Consider the following 23,341-nt stretch of genomic DNA (forward strand, 5'->3'; position numbering starts at 1 on the left):
TCCTGCCCCTGCTCCTTCTCCTTTCCTGCCCCTGCTTTCCCTCTAAACATACCCTCAGTTTCTTCCTCATTTCAAACCTTTTCCCTTTCCTCTCTTCCTGTTAGCAAGGGAAGAGGAAAAATAGTGTTGTGCCATTTTGACATCTAACAATGTGTGCTGAATGGGTTGTCTTCTGTTCCTGAGAACTGGCCCATAATCTGCTGCCTGAAGTGGCCAGCTTTACCCTGCTTCATTTAGGGTTGGCCCTGTATATAGCTGCTATATGTCAATAGAAAGGAAAGCAGCCTTGCATTCTATTTCATTTTCTCCAATTAGAATCGCGGGATTCACATTCTTCTGTTTCCTTCTTCTGAACAGGTTTTAATGGAATGCTGTAGCTTTGTTAATCAAATCAGTTTCTTTGTTGGACTTTGATAGGATACAATCCCTTACACAAATTATGCATTTAACATTGATGATATATGGCTGAAAAAGAGAAAAAAGTCAAGCCTGTGAAAAAATGATACTAAAATAATACAATATGAGAAGGTAAATATGAAGATTGATTTGGAATTGTCCTGAAAGATGGCCAAAGGTCAACAATCAAAAACAGTTTGACTATTTTCTTTTGTTTGGTACCTATTACATTGATACAGCAGCTCCGGTCCTACCTCGGTGGTTGTACCCAGATGGTGATGCTGAGAGCCACCTGCTTTATCTCTTGGCTTATGGGGTGCTGTAGGGTTCTATTCTGTTCCCCATGCTCTTTAACGTCTACATGAAATCACTGGGAGAGGTCATCCATAGGTATGGGCTGTGATATCATCAACATGCTGATGACAACAATCTGCTCTACCTATCATTTAAATCAGGTAATCCGAGGGAGGCAACAGATGTTCTGAACCAGAGTCTTCAGGCTGTTCTGGATTGAATGGTGGCAAACCAACTTAATCCAGATAAGATGTAGCCTGGGTAAAATGGATTATCTGAGAAAAGCTAAAGTGTGCCATCAAGTTGATTTCGACTCCTGGTGCCTGTGGTTTTCTTTGGCAGAATACAGGAGGGGTTTACCATTGTCTCCTCCCACACAGTATGAGATGATGCCTTTCAGCATCTTTCTATGTCGCTGTTGCCCGATATAATAGCAGCGGGGATTTGAACCAGCAACCTTCTCCTTGTGAGTCAAGCATTTCCCTGCTGCGCCACTTAAGGTGACATAGTGAGGAAAATTTGGTTCTGGATGGGGTTGCAATTCCCCTGAAAGACCAAGTTTGCAGCTTGGGGTTACTTCTGGCCCTGATTATGTCCTTGGAATTGCAGGTGGTAGCAGTACACAGGAGTCCTTTTTATCAGCTACAGTTGGTACGCCAGCTGCAACCCTAATTGGAGAAGTCAGCTCTGACCTCAATCACTCATGCACTGGTGACATCCAGATGGGTTTACTGCAATGCACTCTATGTGGGGCTGCACTTGAAGATGATTCAGAAGCTTCAGCTGGTCCAGAATGTTGCAAGGATGCTTGTGGTCACTAGTAACTTCTCAAGCATTACACCCATCCTGCTACACCTTCACAGGCTGCCAGTTTGCTTCTGGGCTAGATTCAAAGTGCAGGTTTTGACCTTTAAAGTCCTACATGGCTTGGGGCTGGGGTATCAGTCAAACTGCAGTCAACCATATGAATCTGTCCTTTGCGCATTATCTTGAGCCCTGCTCATGGCCCTATCATTGACTGAGATTTGGTTGGTGGGGACAAGAGACAGGGCCTTCTCAGTTGTAGCCCCTCAGCTCTAGAATGCTCTCCTAGAAGAGCTCTGCCATGTTCCCTGCCTTAGAGTTTTTTTTAAAAAAGATCTTAAAAGTTACTTGTTTAGAGAGGCTTTTTAATGTCTTTTACTAAAGTCTGATGCATTTTTAATTTTTAATTGGGTGTGTTTAATTGATTTTATACTACACTGTGTTTTGTTTGTTTTACTGTTGTGAGCTGCCGTGAGCAGTATTGTACTGGAAAGGAGGGATATAAATATTTTACATGAATAATATTACTTTTCTTTGTTTTCATAACTTATTTTGCATTTATCCTAGTTATAGCTAACATAACCATGATTTAAAGTGAAGTGAAGAAGAGATATGAAGGCTCAGCTCAGCTATGAATGCATGAATCTTTTTAACAGGTGACGAATATATACCGTATGAATTACCACATGGTGTTTTTATAGCTCCATTGTGAGAAGACAAGCAAATGATATTCTAGGATAGCTGCAGACACCTTCATGGAGGAACTGAACTCAACAGCAGCTTGCTCTTGCTTCTGGAAAAATTAAGACTTTACCACACATTTATTTGTATCTTCTTGATAAAGACTTCCTTGTTAAAATGAAAATTCAAATTTATTTATTTATTTAATATATTTATACATTGCCCCATACAAAAAGGTCCCTGGGTGGTTCACAATATACTGGTGGCCCACTGAACTACATGCTTACACTTAAAGACTGTAGAATGTGTTCACATTGTATGTATTTTAGTTTACATACTTCGTATATTAATACAAGTTTGTATTAAAATAGATGCTGTATTCATTATTTCTATCACATATTGGGTCACTTTATTGTTGGGTTTGCTGACTTGGAAACCTCAATATACATCTTACTGGCCACATTTAGAACCAGAATGGTAGACCAGATGATCTGTAGTTTAATCAAGTGGTGGATCCAGGCTGTATTTCTGTGTAAGGTCATACCTTTGCAAACACTTATAAGTAGCATTATAGCTGTCATAACACTATAATTCCAAACTGCTTATGAAAAAAGGGAGTTTAATATGATATGTGAGCTGAAACATGTAAGCAATATACCTGTGGTCCTAACGGAACCATTCCTCTAGGAGGAGTCATTCTCTGCATTGGCCCGGCCATATTTGGATGTCCTAAAAACAACAACAATATAAAATATTAACTCTACAAGTTTTAATAGATTAACCAAGCTGATTAAACATCTTTTGATTGATCAGAGGCACATTTGTAATCAGAGAGAATTTTTTTTTTTAAGTGATAAGAGCACCATCACAGAGGAGGTATTATTTCTTCATCTCATACACTGGATGGAATAGCTCTTCTCAGATGGTGCTTGTATTATCTATAATCAAAGAACAAATGCTGTTTTTCTCCAGAACTTTATTTCTATTATAAAAATTTAATCGGTTTTTTTTTTAGGAGCCATAGCAAATTCCCCATGTAATCTGTTTAGCTGTGTGATTTTAACTACTGTAAAAGTTCTAGACTACCTTTCTAGAAAAAGGTAGAAAGGTACCAAAAATACATTTAAGATCAGTCAACAAAACTAAAATCAACTAAGTCAAATAAAAAACCCAGCAGCAACTGATCATAGCAATAGCAAATCTATGAAGGCCTCACAAGAAGCCACAGGCATGTAGAAGAGGGTGGGTGGTCTTCACAATCTTCAAGAGCGGAATAGAGATCAAGCGGGGCAGGCAAGCCTCATTAGAAAGGGAGTTCCATATAATCTGGATGTGGCCATTGAAAAGGCCCTGTTCCAAGTCCCTACCTGCCACACCAGTAATCCCTTTCCTTCACTTCAGGAGGGGAAGGGATCTGGAGCAGGGCTTCTCCATATTACCTCACAGGCGATTCATATGCAATAAAATAGTTCTTCAGGTAAGTTGTATAAAGCTTTAAACAGTCAAAGGTAAAAACAAGGATCTGGAAACAAATCAGGTGGTAATGAAAATTGAACAAACTTGGAACATTATCCTACAAAAACCAAGCCTCCAGAAGCATCAGGGCAGCAACGTTTTGCAATAGCTACAGTTTCCAAACACTTTTCAAGGGCAGCCCCATAAAGAACACATAATAGTAGCCAAGCTTGGATATGATTGGTGCATCTGCCTACACCACAAAGAGCTGTAGCTTGTGCACCAGATGAAGATGGGCAAAAGCTGCAATTTGGCCATCCAAGAACAAAGACAATCAAGGAGCACTTTCTGACTACACAGCTGATCCTTAAAGAGGAAATGCTATCCTGTCCAGAACACGCTGAGTAATCAATTCTAGATCAGCTTTCTTGCTAACCAGTCACTTCTGTCTTGCCTAGATTAAGTTCCAGTTTGTTAGCAAACCTCCAAACCACAGTCAAGGGTTTTCATTGCCACCTTAAACCAGATGGAAGAAAGAGATTAATTTTCATTGCCACCTTAAACCAGATGGAAGAAAGAGATTAAGCTAGGTGTCACCCACAAATTGGTAAAAACAAGAACTAGAAAACTGGCAGCTAGTACCTGGTGAGAAGCTGAGCATTGTGCTTTATGAATCTCTTCCCCTGAAGTAGAGTTCTACTTGAAATGCGCTGGGACCTGCCTTTTTAATAAACTTTCAGTCCACATTCCTGTTCTCTTCTTTTGTTCTTGTTTGTGTGGTGCTCTCCCCACCCCATCCCCCATGTGCTTCATCCACATATTGGTGACACTATCTCCCATGTCAAATCCTCTCTCTGAGTGGTTTCATGTCAACGTTTCTTGGGGGAAATGACAAAACACTGGAGGACCTTGTAGACCTATGCCCAAGTGGCTAAACAGCAGGCCCCCAACTGTCCATTCCAGAACCAGCACAAAACTGTGCCACCTAGTTCCAGTCCAAGATGGTCCAAATGTAATGTACCTAGTCTCATTTTTATTCAGACATAAACTAGGTTTATTAAACACTTATTGGGGAAACTGCACACTATTATACTCATACCATTTGGTAAGATGCTCTGAATGACAATACTAAACATTACATAACCACAGAATATATTTCAACTTGAGATTGAAATAGATTCAAAACATGTATAGAAACACGTTTAATATACAGACGGCAGCAACACAGAGCACCAGATATCTGGCAGTTCTGAAAAGCAGATGACTCCAAGCAATAACAACTTATTAAAAACAGAAAAAGTGAGTATGAATTGGGAAGAAATCTTTATCAGGCATGGGCTTTTAGATAATTTTTTAATTAATCTCCATCAACACTGACTACATAAAACCCTCAGATTCTGATGGAGATCCTGTCATGATGCAATTTGTACACCAAAACAAAATGATCAAAACTCAAATATAGGCAGAGCAAATGGACTTTTTGCATTGAAAGGCAAACAAGAAGCTTCTCCCTTTTTTTCTATGTCTACAGCCAAAAGCCAATCACTTCTCAGCCTTTTGGCTAAGGTCAAGTGTAGAGTGTGTATAGCATTCCACAAGAGATTAATGAAAAGTGTAATAGGAACTTCCTACTTATTGTGTCACAATAGTGCCCAATTTGTTGCCTTTCACCCCAACTAATAAAAAGTGAAAAATGAAAGCACGATGATGCAAAATATCTGAACTGACATGTTCATTCATGCATTCATTCATTCAATTTATATAACACCTTTCCTAAAGTAGCTCAGGGCAGTTTACATAGTGTATCTAGTGATAATATATTTTACCTTGTTGCCGTGTTGGATCCATCCCACTAGGCAATAATGGCTGACTTCCAGGGACACCTCCAAGTGCCTAGAAATAAAAACATCCACAGAAAAACAGAAGTCAGTTGTATTTTGATAAAGGCGTTTTCTTTAAAAATATTTTTTAAATATGCAGTTTAATTTCATTGGCTGACATCCTGACTAATGAAGCATGTGTATTAGGAGGGTCTGCGAGGATGTGGCGGGAGCAGGGGCGGAGCCACCACTGAGCAAACGGGTTCGAAGAACCCGGGCCTCTGCCAATCATGGGCCATGCCTGGTGCCCCAGCCACACCCCTTGTATCTGACATCAGATGCAGGGGGCATAGCTTTGCTTGCGAAAGCGAAAGGGGCTGTGAGGCTCCATTTGCAGGCAAAATCCCTGGCCAGAGCCGCTGGATGGAGCAGCTCTCCCTGCCGAAATGGGAGAGCCCTTTTAGGGGACACGCAGCCCAGTGCTGTGTTCACAGCGTGGCCCATTCGTGAGCAAAACCAGCGCTGTGTTTGCAGCACGGCTGGAAGCAACTCTTCTTGCCTTTTAGGCAGGGACAGCCACTCCTGCTGCTCTGCGAACGCGGTGCTGGCCCGGGATTTTGTCTGCAAACAAGGTCACGTGGCCCAGTTGCAAGCAAAGCTACGCCCTGCGACTGATGTCAGATGCAGGAGGCATGGCTTAGCATCTGCCATCAGACACAGGGGGTGGAGCTAGTGTGGCGGCAGGCTGGACCTGGGCTGCCGCTGACCTCCCTCCGCCCCTGGATGGGAGCCCTGACACTATTCCCACAGTCTTCCTGCATGTTTGCTCTTGTGCAACATGGCTAATACTTTTGAACACTGGAAGATTTGTTAGACTGGAAACAGGTCATTGAGGGACAGCAATGTATTTCTGATCTTACAGAGTGCTTCCAGAGCATGAGCAGCACTCAGAAATACGAGCTCCCTTGCACAACAGTGTGCACACAGGAGTACTACGGGAGTTGTGTGAGGGCTCCCACCACATCCCCACAGACTGTCCTAATGTGTATGCTTCGTTAGTCAGGATGTCAGCCACTGAAAGATTAAGGGTAAAAATCATCTGCACTCATGTAGCCAGATCCCAGGTCTATAAGAATTTACAACTTCATCTGCCAAAATGGCAAAATAAATTAGAGATAACTTTCCTTATACCTTCAGAAATTCTACCATGTTTTCTAGTTTTAATTAACTTCGTTTAATTAACTTTAATTAACTTTGTTTAATTATCTTTGACACATCCTGGAATTTGTCAATCAAAAATGTTGCAATCCTGCATAGCAATACTGTGAAAATCCCATTGATTTCAGTGGGATGTTGGTTGAGAAATACATCCTATAAACGCACATATTTAACCATGCTAAATGTTCAAATTTTAACATAATATAACATGTGATCAAAGCAATAACTACGCCTTATCCTAAACAGCCTATTACAGAACCTTATAAATCCATTTTAAAGATGTATAACTTTTCCTGAGAAGTGCTTTATAAATCTGCTTCATGGATAAACAAGAAAGAGGCTGTGGACTCTGTATGTCTAGTACAGACAGATTACTAAATAAACCAATATATTATGGCTGCTAAAAATATCTTTTCTGTGTCATTTTTAAGGTAAAAGCTATCTTCAGCATATCCTAGGAAACCTCATGCTACATTAAACCACAGGTTTTCAGTGCCATGGCACTAATCTTTGGTTGCTATGTACTGATGTAGGTACAAGAGACCCAAATCTTGAGAATTTTGTCCTAGTACCATCTGAAACAAGCAGTTGGTGTAGAATATTTCCAATATTAGAAAGCTGATTGTTATTAAGGCAAATATCTGCATAGTTTTTGTAATCTGCATATATTATTCTGTTCAAAATGTGTGTGCAGAGTCTGGCTTTCCTAGTTAATATGATTTCCCTATTTGCATTTCACTAATAAAAGGACTTTTACCTGATTGGGTATCCTTAAAGGTGGCCTTGGGCCTCCTGGGTATCGGGGGGACATGAAAGGCTACAAAAGGAGATAACTGGATTAAGAACATAGATACAAGCATTTTAAATTACATCTAAAATATGATCGATACCGACTCTTATTTGAAGTTAACAACAAATAAAGTTGTTTGAGCTGTGCCAGTGCTAATGTACTTTTTGCCTGGTGGTCAGCCAGAAATATATTGCTTGAGGCTTATAATTTGGAGCTGGAGGCATTCTGAGGGCACCAGGCATCACCACTAACATCCTCAGTAGCCCAAGATCCACCAACTCACCTCTTGGGAAATGGAAGTGAAACAGTTCCTAGCTAAGATCAGAACCACCAACATGTGGTCATTATATGGGAAGGTAACTTTCTGCATATACTCATCACAGGAATCGGGGATGATCTTGCGCTTCAAGCCAAAGCATAAGCACAGTCCCTTTATAGAGGCTGGTTTTCAGGATCTGGCTCAGTTATGTTGTTGAATGCTGGCAGTAGATAGAGGCGGAGGCACACATACTCCTGGTTCCCAGTCATTTGAGTGGTGCAAAGGACCTGAGAGTGATCAGGATGTGGGAGGAGTCCACTGTGTTGGCTCACTGCAGGCAACCAACATAGACAATCTTAGATATGAATCAGGGTGGCCAATGTCAATAGTGTGTGTCAAGAAACCACAATGGACTCTGCCCACATGATCACTTCCCACTACAGAGATGCCTGGGAATCAGGAGTGCATTCGCTGTCTCCTCTCTCCACTGCCAGACATTTGGGGGCATAACTAATATAGCTGGATTGTGAGAACCGGCCCATATGGTCTGTAAGCATTCCTACCCAGTCATATGACTATAGGCAGACTTGACAAAGAGTATAAAGTAATCTTGCCTAAATTTTAGCTAGATCATGCTGGGAGTTTTCCTGAGCTTGGTCAGATAAATTAAGGAACTGCACAAATTCCTTGCTTGCAAGACTCAGCTGCTTCCCTGAGCTGTGCCCTGAGGGCTAGTGTAAAAACTGCACTGTTCCCTCGGGGACTACTGCATCATAGCTCTATCTCAGCTATGATTCGTATCCAGGACTTGGAATGAAAAGCAGGGAAACATGCTTGATTTTCATGCAGTTTGCTTAGCTGTTCAATGAAATGTTCTCCCTCATTGAACATATAAATTTCAACATGAAAACTGAACTCACAAAGATTCAGCTCTGCAAGCAATTCCAGCTACAATGGCTTGCACTTCTGCAAGACTATCTTCTATTACAACAGCGAACCTAATAATTATATTTGCATTTATTTGTTGTACAGTATCCCAGTTTCAGGAACTCACACAATTATAGCAATATTTAGCGCATTAATTCTATACAATTCTAGAGAGTAACATACAAATGTTTAAATCATACACACACACACACACACACACACACACACACACACACACACCCTGAATAACTATATTTTATGAAGATTACCATAGTTTAAAAGCTGACATACTGGATGTGCAAATAAAAGGTATGTAATTCATGATATCATCAAGAACTGAGCTTTATAACTGAATAACTGATGCAACCAATATTCAAGATCCAGAAATACTGTCACCACCCCAAATTCTCAGGACTGGCAGAGCAGACCTTATCTGCCAGATTAGCTCAGTGTTCCAAACAGTTTTTCCTAAATGCTGAGTTTAACCCAACTATATGCTAAACTCAATTCTTAAAATTGTTCAAGTGTAGAGAGTAAACGTTTTCTAAATAGTTCTTGTATTCCACATGACAACCATTTGTTGCAACTACCAATCAATAAGCAAAATTCAGTTCATACAAATCTGGCCCATTGACCAATTTGTCACCAGCTGACCACAGGGTAATCTGACCCACAGTCCAAGGCCTTCCTGTACTTTCCACTTGTAATTAGCTGGGGATAAAGGACAGGTTCTGATGTAATGCTAAATCATGGTTTAATGTTAGAAGACTTAAGCATGCGTGCTTCCCTCCCCTTTACATATAGAAGGAAGAAATGTGCTGCTTGAATTTCTGGTTTAAACAAACCATGATTTGCTATCAGACCAGTTCACATGATCAATAAACCATGATCTATCAATTAGGAATGCAAGCCAAGTCTGTGTCCTTCCTCCTCCCCCTTTCTCTTTACCTCATGCGCCACTCAACATCCTGGCTTATTAAATCAGAGCTCCGTGCTTGTGCAAAACCAGGAACAGTTGTTAACTCTGGATTACAAGCCAGGATATGAACCCTACTTCAAAGTTTTTCACATCATGGTTTATAAACCAGAGTTAAATTGCAAAGGAGGCCTGGCTTGTTCATTAACTGTGGTTAGAACAAAGCATAATTTGCTAGGTTCAGATGCAATGGCAAATCTCAATTTCTTTCAAATTAGGACTAGAAACAGCATATTTCTTCATCTTGCACACAAAGTGGAAGGAGGGTGAGCATATGAGCCCAAGAGTACTACTACGAATTTTTGTATACTGCTTTGCAACAAAAGTTCTCAAAATGGTTTACATAGAAAATAAATCATAAATGATTACTAACAACATGAAACCATGGTTTACGGTTACATCTGAACCTGGTCAAATTATTATGCTTGTATGGTGCTTTTTAAGTACACAAGGGATCAGATGAAAGACACAGCTGCTCTAGGTAGTACACCACTCACAGCCATGGTGCTGGACTCTACATAGTTGCCAACCTCTGTGCTACAACTTCAAGCAAGCAATGTTGAGAACATTAAACTAGCCTTGATATATAGCCTCACACACAGCACATAGAAATATTATACTATATCAAAGAGGTAGATGGATGATAAATGCAAATGGCCTTGCTGTTATACCAGATTTAAGATTATTGGTGTACCATGACACCTGTATTTTCAAACACAGTTGGAGAACAAAGAAGTCTGAATTGTTGAAACTGTAGCAAGCTGCCAAGTTTAATCTGTTAAAAATGATGAAAACAGAGCTTTTAGCCCCCAAAATGCCTTGCTCTCTACCATTTTCATCTCAGAATTATTTACACTGCAAAGAACTGAAAAAATGGCATAATTCTAAAATGCCCATTTGCTTTGCTCACAGTGGCCCCAAACAACAGGTCCACTCTTCTCCCGCAAAACAAGCAACATAGATAGGTAACTGGTATGCACTCAAGAAAAACCTCATTCTCTGGGATTATTTGAAAGGAAGTAAATGATGCCACAAAAATACATTTTGCATAGTGTATGGAAACATTTGGAATGATTTACCAACATTTTGGCATCAAATGTTTTGGCAAGCATAATCTTTAATAGCTGAAGAGCATCTATTTCATATTCACAGTTTGGAAATAATGGTTTAAAATTAGTAATCTTTGGTCCAAAGCAGGTGAACTATACTATGTTCAGAAACCTACAGAACCAGACAAAAAGTGGGAAAGCATGTATGAAAAAGACACGTAGGAGTATATTTGGGGAACAGTAATGGCAAAATAGCTTGCCCACAATGTATGCCAAAATTGCCGTTATAAAGTACAAGAGTGTTGGAAAAGTAACTACTCACACAAGTAGACAAATGAACAATACCACATAATTTATTAAGTAGATGGTGAGAATATGGGGAAAGGGGGGGCAGGGAGTAGTGTGGTCAATGTATTATTGAAAAACTACTGAAAAATGAATACTACTGAGCATCTGGTTCAAAATATGAACCACTTTAGGTGGAGAAGGAAAGTTAAATGATAAATTTGAAATGAGCAAACTATCATTGTAATGGCAGTTGCACGTAAGGTGTTTCAGATGGGTGCTTTTGTATACCCTCCTACCTGACCATGAGGTCCCATCGTGGGATTGCTGGGGTTGTGAGTGGGGGGCTGTGCATGGGGTGAAGGCTGTGAACCTGCAGGCCCCTATGGATTAATAAAATTGGGGGAAAGATTAGACACATTCTTTTCTATGCTCCTTTCCCTATTTTATTCCAACCTTCCCACATCCTTCAGGGATGAAACATTACCTGAAACTTGGGTGATCAGCTCCTATGAAGGTCAACATACTACCCTCTGCAATGCAGCATATCAGCACCATTCTGAGTACTTTACAATTTCAGTCCAAAATGTGATAAAAATTACTAGTCCACTAAAAAGAATTTAGTAAACCTTACAGACTAGGTGCCTATAAACACTTTAACTGCATTTGCAGGCTTGCACTAGCAAGACATATTGTACTATGGATTAGGACAGAACATACAACAGTCAGACAAAGCAAAGCATGTTGAAATACTGGTACTGCAAAAGCATTACAGTGATGCTGGATACAAACATTTAGGATTTGATTGGTAGGGAGAATGAACTTGAATTCTACTTATCAAATTTCTTGAATATGTTTCATGGAAGATAAAAAAGTTTAATTCATAGCAAAACATTAAAAATTTGATATAAAATATGTTAAAGGGTCAAGAAGGGGTGGAAGACTATGTCAGCAATCTGAGCATTTTTCCTTAGTTTAGCTGTCTAGACATTTACTCCCAACCTTAACCAAATATAAAAATATTTTCAGACTGTATATAAATATACAGAATTGAAACCAACGTATCTTACTTTACTTTGCATAACAAGTCCATTCTTGCTTTAAATTTTCATTGAGGTATAAAAGCATTACCTTCAGTTTCAGAACAGTTAAATTTTATGAACCCCCCCCCCCCCCGCAAAAAAACAACAAACCAGTCCAAAAGGGGGTTGGAATAACAAGTTATGCTTTTTATTTTCCTATGAATTGCTCTGAGGCACTCGAAGGCACTCAAGGCTCAAATGACCAAACTCAAAATATCATACTTTGGACACATTATGTGAAGACCCAGCTCCCTTGAGAAGTCCATAATGCTGGGAAAAGTTGAAGGAAAGAGAAGAAGAAGATGACTAGCAGCAAGGTGGATGGACTCGATTATGACAGCAATGAATGTACCACTAAGAGACCTAAAAGGTCAAGCTGAAGACAGATCATCCTGGAGAGAATCTATGTGGTCACTAAGAGTCAACATCGACTTGATGGCACTCACTCACTCAATGAATTGCTTCAATTTCTACAATCAAAGCAAAAGGAGCAAAGCTACCGATTCAACTTTTGTTGAATTTTCTGATGGGCTGAATGAACATCTAAACCAACATCATCCCAAAACATGATGTTATGTTCCCACTGTTTCAGGATACAGCAGCACAACTGATTTGAGAACAGATCCTTCAGAAATGTTAAACAATTTTAATTTTCTTAAATGATTTCCAAGCTGTGCTTTGGTACAAGCAAAACACTACTTTGTATCAGATCGTTAGATTCCTTAACAATGTTTTAAAAATCATTTAATTAGTAAAATAAAGACAGTTGCATATGTTCTAAGGGCAATTAAGCAGTCTAGAAAACAATAGGACTTTGAAAATAGTGAGAAGTAAGGAGAGGCAGAAATCACCACAGTCCCACACACAAAAAACTGATTTGTAAGTTTTCTATCACAGGACGCACTAATGAAAGGAAAGTGATTACATCAATGCTGCTCAACTGATTGGGGTGGGGGGTGGGGAGCAGATTAAGGACTCAACTTGCAGATGCCAAGAATGGGAAAGTAGTATCCATACAGCTGAGAATGAAAATGAGTTTACAGGTTAGTCATTAGCAGTGAGAAAGTGGTTTTCACTTTCACTTACTCACTACAACGCCACATGGTAGCAGTAGGGTGTCATGAAAATGCATCTCAATATTTTATTATAGAACACAAACACTACTTTTGCCTTAACAATGCTGTAATTCTATCAACACTATTTTAGAAGGGAAGAATGTATTTGCTGGTAATGATTTTGAGATGCACACTCTTATCAGTTTTTTGCCTAATGAATGCTTGGTTCAAGTTTTAAGCAACTGTTAAAATGTGATTCCAAAAATAATATCCAACAGGATGCAGATGACAGACACACAGACAGTGGTGTCATCTTTTCTACTGTTGTTACTGCTAGGCAGGGCTAATTCAGTTTTACTTGTGTTTACAGGGGGAAAGACTACTAAGGGATGGGGTCAGTTGCTTGTCTTGCTTTGATTATGCATTTTATGGCTGACTGCCTTGGATGTCCTTGTCATATAAATATGGGACAGAAATGTTTTATTTAAACACACGTGAACATATAGGAGTTGTAAATTCCAGGGGAACTTAGTCAGCTGCAGCAAAACTAGAATGTCTATAGCACCTTAAAGTCTAATATATTTATTGAAGTGAAAGTTTTCATGAGCCAAAATCACTTTGCCAGGGTGGGTACAGAATGAAGAATGAATAAACAAACAAACAAACAAACATATTAACACAAAGTAAGTAATGCAGGAAAAACTTATTTACACTTCTCTAGTTAAAATATTTATATCCTGCCTTTTAGGACCAAGCCCTAATAAGGTGCCTAACGAATACTACATTCTCCACTGGATACCTGATTAAGAGCAGGCTTACTTCAAGGAAAAGTTACAGCATATCACAGTAACATGAATTACATAGTTGAGCCTGAGACTGCTATATGGAAAAAGACCATGAGCAACCTTAATAGCTGGACTACTACAATAAAACTGTTAGGAATGTAGGCATGTAGGCATATTCCAGCACTAAAAAAAATTGATTCTCTAGTGTCTTTGTTACCTTACTAGATTCTGAAAGGAGACTGTCTATAGCAGATGTTATATCTTATATCTTGACTTTCTTATCTAGGGAAAGTAATCTAAAATGTGAATATTAATAGCTGCTATATCGTAATGTCAACTGCATTTCTGTAAAGACACAAATTCCAACATTCACCAAATTGAAGACTACAACTTGCTATAAAAATCCCAATTTCCCAATTCCTATAATTTTTAAAAATGTTGAAACATTTGTGATGCAATCACTTTTACTTGGAAAACCCAAGGAATATTCTTCAGAACTTTCCAAGTTAAGCAATGGGACATAAAAAAATGTCAAATATATTTAGCGAATTTACACCACAGATACTTTAATAAATTAATTTCTTTCCTTGCTCTTGAGGGCATCCTTATTAGTGGTCATTGTCACGGTAGCATCCGGGACTAAATTATATTTGACTCCCCAATTGTTCACATAAACTCACTCTCTCTCATTCTTATCAATATTGAGAAAGGAAACTAGCACATCTTCTTCTTCTTTTTTTTTTTTACAAAGTTATCAGGGGATTCTCTCTACCTCTTATATGAATGAACCTATCCCTAAAACACATACAAAAGAGTTCTATAAGCTCTTCTGAATACACACAGAATTTTGGTTTATTATACAACATGTATAATATAGAAGAACATACATAAAGATTAAAAAGACTCCAGCAGAGATAGTGCATGAAAACATCTGGTAAAACCACAGAGGCAACATTAATATTTTGCCTGGAAACAGTGGTGCTCTTTCCACTGGACCTTCGGACCGAAGTCTGGTCCTCCACCAAAGGGGGGCCTCCAAAGGTCGGCTGGGGGCCTAGATCATGTTCCTCCATGGCAGCATGCCCGCTCTACCAGTGACTGCAACTGAACTGGTGGCAGCCGTATGTGTGGGTGGCCATGTGTTCACCTGGCATTCAAATGTCCCTACACTATTCCCGCTCTGCCTCACCCACGCAGCTGGCTTTGTGCATGGGCCTTGGGGTGGCCATGAAGTGCTCTCAGAGTCAGAGGGCTTCCAAATGACGGCAACTGCACTGCCAGTGGGGGCAGGGCTGTGCTTCTGCCTTGGGGGACTATCTGGACTGCTCGGGGTGGGGGTGGGGGGTCCAGACTAAGTGGCAGCACCATGCCGTTGGTAGGGATGAGGCTGCCACCACGGGTGGCTATCTGTGGGAGCTGGGTGGCCATGCGCTTACTTGCAGGCAACAACAAGTACAACAACACAAGGCAGGAAAGACATGCTGCAGCAGGGGTCCCACCAGCAGCCCCTGACGATGATCTCTCTTCCAGCACATGGCCTGGGAAGGAAGAGAGATGGGGTAGGAAGAGATTGGAACATCCAAGCAATGCTTTGGACACCCCAAATGGGCAGCTCCTCTGTGCCTTGCTGGCCCCCATCAAGCTTGGCAGCAGGAGCAACACCCCCTCGCAGGCAGGCGTGGGTGAGCCATGAGCAGGGCAAGGTTCAAGGGATGCACACTCGGGGGTACCACTGCTGCTGTGAGAAGGGTTTCAAATTCTTTGCCACCATCTCCTTGCAGCTGCTGCTCCAACTGGACATTGGGCACTGACCTCAACAGCAGTCTAAGTTCTGACTGAGCAGCAGGCAGGGAAAACCAGGGGATGAGTAAAAAACAGCCAGTCCTCAAACCCAGAGAAATAAAGTTTGTTTATCATTCGGGGAAAGCCTCCACCCACCCAAGCTCATGTTGCTGGCCTCTGCTTGCTTTGGGGCAGCCCCTCCATGAGCGGGCACATGGACGCTGCTCACTGCAGAATCAAGGGAAGAAGGGAAAATAATATGGTGGGGGATCAGCAGGGAGAAACACTTTATTCTTGGGGAGTGATGCAGCACCGTGCTGGCCTGAGGCACAAGCCAAGTCAGCTACAGCTACAGCCTCCCCTTTTGAATACCCAAACCGGACTCAGTTTCAAGCAGGACTTTCCCATGCTTCTCTGCCTGAAAAACCTGTAATGTAGGTACTAGGAACTAATGAATTGTTTGTTTGCCAGCATCTGCTGGGGCTTGCACAGCTTGCAGCAGGAGAGAGCAGCAGATCCTGAGCTGTCATCATAGCAGCCCTTGAAGTGGGAATGGGGAGAAGAAGTGGGGGGCAGCATAGTAGAACAAACACATGTGGAATGGAAAGTGGAGAAGGATCAGGACAACACAGCTGGAGAGCAGAAAGGGCGCCACATGCAAAAGAAGGAGTGGGGGTGGGAAGAGGCAAACCAGAGTCTTCCCGGATCGTCTGCAAGCTGCAAATTTAGCCTCCCCCCTGTTTCAAAGTTTTCCTTGGCTTGCAAGCAACAACAGCCCACAGCACCTCTATCCACTTAGCCAGATCTGTCTCCTCCAACCCCGTAAAGATCTTTCCCACACCCTTGTGCTCCTTTTCTTGAACTTTTGTTTACTCCTGTGGAAATTGGATGGGTTTTACAAGGGATGAAATTGATGCAAATCGAAGCTGTTGTTGACTTCAGCCAGACCATTGCAGCTTAGGATGTTAGGAACTGTAGTCACCAGCATTTAAATTATTTATTAGTACACCACTCCAAACTTCTTTCTCTGGGTGGCTTACAGCAACATAAACAAATTAAAACAGAAATTAAAACTTTAAAACAATTTAAAACCACAGGTCTAGTTAAAAAGCTTGGGTGAATACATGTGTTTTTAAAAACTTTTAAAAAGTATCTTTAAAAAATATCAGGGGAAATTCCCTTTTACATGGAACACTGGTAGTCACCCATCCAAATGCAAACCATGGCAAACCCTACTTAGCAAATGGACAAGGGACAAATATTGCTCACTACTGCAAGATCAGCTCTCCCTCACCACCCCAGATTTTTGTGTGTGTTGAATAATTGTGAATTTCAGATGTTTCCGAAGGCTTGACTGTGGTTGCTATGATGCTGAATAAATTGCTTTGCCTCTCTCTAGAAATCTCTGCATGTGGTATTGATGATGCTTAACTAGGGTGTCCAGTGTGTGTGTCCAGTAGCCTCCAAAATTACCTAGGTGCACCACTGCCTGGAAATGTTGCCAATTCCTAACATCCTATTTCCGATATAAGCAAAAAATATTTTCAATTGATATAATGGATGTTTTACTGTCAACCAGCCTTGTTGTAGCATGCAGACGACATTTCTGCCAAGCTTGTGGGCATCATTTACAGCACTGGGGTCCAGAAGTCTACCTCAAAAGTAGATTTTTGGTGGTTTGTAGTGGCAAACAAGAAGCCAACATTCACAAACAACTGGCAATTCGGAACATTATGGAAACATTTCTCTTTGTCTACTCTCTCTACTCCATACATAATTTTATACATCTCTATCATGTCTCCCCATAGTTGCCTCTTTTCCAAACTAAAAAGACTCATAAGGAAGGTGCTCCAGGCCCTGATCATCTTATTTAACCCTCTTCTGCACTTTCTCCAGTAATTTTAAGTTATTGCAGTTTGATATATATTTGTGCTATGCAAACATATTTAAGAGTTTCTGGTGAGAATACTTCTTTCTCCCTCTCTCACAACACTAGAACCGGGGTCATCCCATGAAACTGAAGGCCAGGAAATTTATGGCCAACAAAAGGAAGTACTTTTTCACACAGTGTATAATTAATCTATAGAATTCAATACCATGGGATGTGGTGATGGCCACTAGCTTGGATGGCTTTAGAAGGGGTTTAGACAAATTCATGGAGGACAGGCTACTAGTCTAGTGGCTATCTGGTCTGGTGGCTGCCTCCAGCCTCAGAAGCAAGATGCCTCTAAATAGCAGTTGCAGGGCAGCAACAACAAGAGTGAGGGTACACCCTCACCTCTTGCCTATGGGATTCTCAGAGGCATCTGGTCAGCCACTGTGTGAAATAGGATGCTGGACTAGATAGGCTTTGGGCATGATCCAGCAGGGCTGATCTTATATTCTTAAAATGATTTCTTCAAATTTATATTAAAAATGTAGACTAGCTCTCCATAATCAGCTTGGGATATTAAAAATGCTGCTGCTTTAAGTAACCTAAAGTTTTAAATTCTTCTAGTCACTTTTCTTAGAGCCAATTCAAGCATTTAGGGGTAGCACAGTTTAATACTTCATGGGACTGTACCACTTTAGAAAGCACACATGGAATCACTATCTGATATCACAGTCTATCTACACATGGAAGGCTAACATGCTAAGAAGAAGGCCAAACCTTTTCTGCAACATGTCAGCTTCCAAGTGCAGGGCAATTTTGACCAAGGATCTCTTTCCAACAAGTGAACCTCATGTGCCGTCTAAATAGTACAGTTCCATAAGAGAAAAAGTACATCTCCCTTCCACACCTCAAAGCACGTGTCATATGCCTATTTGCAATCCCCATCAAAGCATACAGGGTTTCTTGTGTGCAGGTGGGGGACTGGATGTGTTACCAAGGCAAATTGAATCTCTACAGAGAATAGAGGGTAGGCAACCACTCCTTCCAGCACAGCCTTTTGTATGTGTGTGCTAATCTCAGGCCTTCTAATTGTGCCATAGCAGTCCAAGCTTAGTGCACATGCACTAACAATGTAAAGTAAATTTAAATAGCAGGGGTGATATGGAGAGGGGAACAAAATTAAATGCACATAATAAGCTAACCCAACACCTAATTGGTTTCATTTTGACTTGCACAGACAAAGCTAAACATTCTTATTCCATCTACAATTGCAAGCAAAAGCAAAATTAAAATTGTGATTAGTTTTAATTTTACATTTAGTGAACAAGCAATTATCACATTTCTTTTGTTGAGTTGTGGAGGCTGGAAAAGTATATGAAAAGCACTATTGTGTATTGCCTTTATTTTTATTAGAATCGTTATAAAAGTTAATTTCCATTTTGAATTTGTTTTAACGTTTAAGCCACATTCAATATTTCAGTTCAAATATTGAATATTAAAAACTATTAGGAACACTGTTGAGATACTTATACTGGAGAAAAAATTAACTTGGGGCACTTTTTAAAGTTTTGCTTATGACATATAATGCCAAATGAGATCACAAGCTATTCAGTGCATCAGAAAAAATTTCTGATTCATAATTTTCTGAAAAATTACATCACTGCCACCAACAATTGTAGACATCCTTTCATCAATTCACTTCTCACTTGTTGAAGTTGCCATCTGGAGCTCAGAAGTCAAGAAGCTTTTTACATTCACATTGTAAAGAACATAATCTGAAGTAGCTGAGTATGCATCCGTAAGGGAACTGCACAAGCAGTCATAGCTTTGTTTGAAGCTTTTCCTGTCACAAATACTTCATTTGAATTAGGCAAGTGGGTATAGCTCCAGTTACACATGCATTTGAGCTGCACCAAGTGCATGCCACTGTGGTGAGGGCATAAAAGGCTCGTTTGAACTTTGGCCATTTTTCATATAATGTCAGCTATCCATTGTCTTTGGGACATAGCAAATTATGTCTACATGAATAAATACAATAAATACAATTTGATAGTGCTTTGAAATGATCGAGCAGTTGCTGAAATTGTATTTCCTTAAGAGTAGAAGAGTAGAAGGCTTGAAGAAGACAGTAGATCTAACAATGTGGGAACATGGCTGAAATCAGTATTAATCAAATTTTCCTGAAGTCATCATAGCATTTCTCTCCAATCTGCCCTTGCTGAACAGGAGACTTGCCATAAAAAATCTGGAAAGCCATGATTATGCCTACATACACAGCTTGCTTTAAAAAGCCTGCACACACATCTTTTTTTAAAAAAAATTAGGCTCTGTCACGAAGGGTCTTTACATAAAAATAAAAACTTTTTTCACAACAGCAAGATCCCTCATTCAGAAGAACTTCTCAAAATAAGTTCAAGCACTCCCCTCCCCCTCCGCTTTCCTTGAGGTCTTTTCAGACTACATTCATTTCCAAACCCATATGGCAAACAAATGCAAACTCATCATCCTTCTAATAATGGTTTTTGAATCAAGTCACTGGGCACCTATTTTAGTTGCAAGAGACAGGGCAAAGGCAAAGAAAAACAAACCCACAACCATCACCCATGCTTGTCATGCATTTAGTCCTTCCCAATATGAATACTAGGTGATTGCTTATATGTTTAACTCTCATCCTCTCTAACAATAGCTTAATATTAGCATTTCTTCAAGCTCTCAGGATCAACTGTTCCTTTCCCTTCTCCATAGGACAGTACATGAAATTTGACTTTGCAACATTCATTTCATTTTTTTCAAGGATTATATTTTTTCTATTTTAACAGAGAAAGAAAATTCAGTCAGAACTAGATTAGAGGAACTTGCTTTGAGTGCCTTTCCAGATTCGTATATATCTATCTATATTACACTAAGGTCATACATGGCAAGCTGCGCCCATGCAGCACTAAGCACATGCGTGGTAAGAGTGAGTTGGGGCAGCATGATGGTGGTGGCCGAAGTGGGCATCTCAGGGGCAGCGAGCAACTTCATGGCAATTCCCAGTGTCGGGGGATTAAATGCTTCACCTGCACTCAGCCAAGAAAGAGCAGGAGGGCGGTAGAGGAGGGAGGGTGAGGAGAGAGAAGGCAGGAGACGTGCTGAGGTGGGTAGCTGCTGCTGAGGAAGAGCAGGAGGGTGATGGAGGAGGGAAGGCGACTACGGCGAGGAGAGAGAAGGCAGGAGACAGGTTGAGGTGGGTAGCTGCTGCCAAGAAAGAGCAGGAGCCAAGGGGAGGGGTCAGAGACTGGGAGATCTAGGGTGCAGATGTTTGGTGCCGGGCCAGCAAGTTATTTTTAATTCTTAGAGCTATATTCATACTGGCCACGACATAACACCTAGTCACCGATATTCTGGCTTCATGTAATCTGTTCATCTATATACATGACAATTATGTAAGATACTACAGCAAAGAGGAACAACATTTGGAAACTGATTCAAGTTGATTTCAAGTTGATTGTCTTCTGCAACTGTTGGGTTTTATAATAATTTCATTCTGCCAGCCAAATGAAAGAAGAAATTGCACTGCTTGCTGGTCATGCTCCTTGTACATCTACAAGCTTTCTAGAACTACTCAAGCGGGGAGCTAGGGAAGGAATCTCTGGCCAATTCAGCTACATATGGATTTTAGGTTGATGCAGTTTGGGGGCGGGGGGCACCAGGAACATAAATTTGGCTGATTCTTGGCAGGGCAGATTGTGTTGTAGCATGACATAGGAACATAGGCAGCTCAGACTGGGAAGGAGAGCTGGTCTTGGGGTAGCAAGCATGAACTGTCGCCTTTGCTAAGCAGAGTCCACCCTGGTTTGCATCTGAATGGGAGACATGTGTGAGCACTGTAAGATATTCCCCTCAGGGGATTGGGCCACTCTGGGAAGAGCATCCACATGCTTGCATGCAGAAGGTTCCAAGTTCCCTCCCCTGGCATCTGCCAGGTAGGGCTGATAATAGCTTTGCCATGTCCCCGGAATTTAGGGTAGCCCCTGGATTTTGGCTCCTCCACCCTGCTGCTGAATTCCACCCGGATTTACATGGATTTCAAATGCTCTGCCCAGATTTTACTCTGGATCCGATCACATGGGGGGGAGAGAAGGAGGGGAAAGTATACAAACCTGTCAAACAAATAAAATGCAAATTAGTTGCCGTGTAATTTGTATAATATGCAAATTAAGCCACATGGATTTGGGAAGCTTGAATATGGCAATTCTAGCTGAGAGAGACTCCTGCGCCTACAACCTTGGAGAAGCTGCTGCCAGTCTGTGTAGACAATACTGAACTAAATGATGATGATGGTGATTTATATCCCGCTCTTCCTCCAAGGAGCTCAGAGCGGTGTACTACAGACTTACGTTTCTCCTCACAACAACCCTGTGAAGTAGGTTAGGCTGTGAGAGAAGTGACTGACCCAGAGTCACCCAGCAAGTATCATTGCTGAATGGGGATTTGAACTCAGGTCTCCCCGGTCCTAGTCCAGCACCCTAACCACTACACCATGCTGGCTCTCTGGACCAATGGTCAGACTCAGACTTATGCTAATGGTCAGACTCAGCTTTATACTAAGGACTTATCCTATGTTCCTAGACCATTGGTCCATCTAACTCAGTATTGTCTACAGTGACACTAACTGGCAGCAACTCTCCAAAGTTTCAAGCAGGAGTTTTTCCCAGTCGTACCTGGAGATGCCAGGGATTGAACATGGGACCTTCTATATGCCAAGCAGATGCTCTTCCACTGAGCTACAGCCCCATCATCAAATAGAATAGGTCCATATTTTAAGTTCATTTTATAGCCAGTCATTAAAATGTCATTAAACTTGCTTTATGAACATACTATGTTCAACTTAAAATCTTAAATCACAAAATAAAACACTTTGCCTTAAGCCTTGTAAACTACACCAGCTGCATCAGTAACAACATAGCAATAGCCTACTTATTATTATTATTATTAATTATTTTTACATTTATATCCCGCTCTTCCTCCAAGGAGCCCAGAGCGGTGTACTACATACTTGAGTTTCTCTTCACAACAACCCTGTGAAGTAGGTTAGGCTGAGAGAGAAGTGACTGGCCCAGAGTCACCCAGCTAGTATCATGGCTGAATGGGGATTTGAACTCGGGTCTCCCCGGTCCTAGTCCAGCACTCTAACCACTACATCATACTGAAAACTAAATATACTATAACTGTATTTTATCCTGTTGTGATTTACTGTTTAATTCAGTTGTTATAAGCCACCTTGTGTCTGTCTTAGGGATGTGCCAAAACCATGGTTTGAAGTGCTGTTTGAGCATTGCAGGGAAATTAAAAAGGGAACTTTAAGAGAAAGGAGAGCAGGTGCTCACCTGCTCTCCATTGCCCCTTCCAGCTTCCTGCTGGGGTGGCGCATATCCCCAAAAGCCCCATTCGGTCAGCATGCACATGACGTCTGCACATTTGTGTGGTCAAAATGGTGTTGCAACAGGCGACAGAGAGCAGGTAGGCACCTGCTCTCCTTTCTCCTAAAAGTTCCCTTTTGAATTTCCCTGCAAGTGCTTGAATCGTGCTTCGAACCGTGGTTCAGGCACATCCCTAGTCTGTCTTGTAGAAAACGGCACAATATAAATCTGCTAACTGAACAAAGAAGCATTGCATCTTTTAAAGTGGTGCCTATTTAGCATGGGGAAAACAACTTTCCTATCTAACCCTAGCACAGCATATTTCTAGGGGCTGTTGCTGGTGCCTCCCTTGTATTTCATTTTAGACTGTGAGTCCTTTTGGAACAAGGAACCATTGTATTTCTTTTT

General features: G+C 40.9%; 1 protein-coding gene across 16 annotated transcripts in view; it reads right to left on the minus strand.

The window, feature by feature from the left end:
* The window catches only part of SSBP2 (single stranded DNA binding protein 2), a 210,574-nt gene that overhangs the window by 35,663 nt on the left and 151,570 nt on the right, over window positions 1-23,341 (minus strand). For 9 of the 16 annotated variants that reach the window (XM_053288741.1, XM_053288748.1, XM_053288746.1 and 6 more), the window contains 3 exons: window positions 7,426-7,485; window positions 5,457-5,523; window positions 2,834-2,904 (listed from right to left, as the gene is read on the minus strand). In XM_053288741.1, the coding sequence (XP_053144716.1) occupies window positions 2,834-2,904; window positions 5,457-5,523; window positions 7,426-7,485 (198 nt within the window). Of the gene's footprint in view, window positions 1-2,833; window positions 2,905-5,456; window positions 5,524-7,425; window positions 7,486-11,253; window positions 11,338-23,341 lie in introns of those variants that run through there. The other 7 variants (XM_053288747.1, XM_053288735.1, XM_053288740.1 and 4 more) reach the window with 2 other exon arrangements.

This window comes from Hemicordylus capensis, chromosome 2, assembly GCF_027244095.1.
Source record: "Hemicordylus capensis ecotype Gifberg chromosome 2, rHemCap1.1.pri, whole genome shotgun sequence".
Lineage (NCBI taxonomy): Eukaryota > Metazoa > Chordata > Lepidosauria > Squamata > Cordylidae > Hemicordylus > Hemicordylus capensis.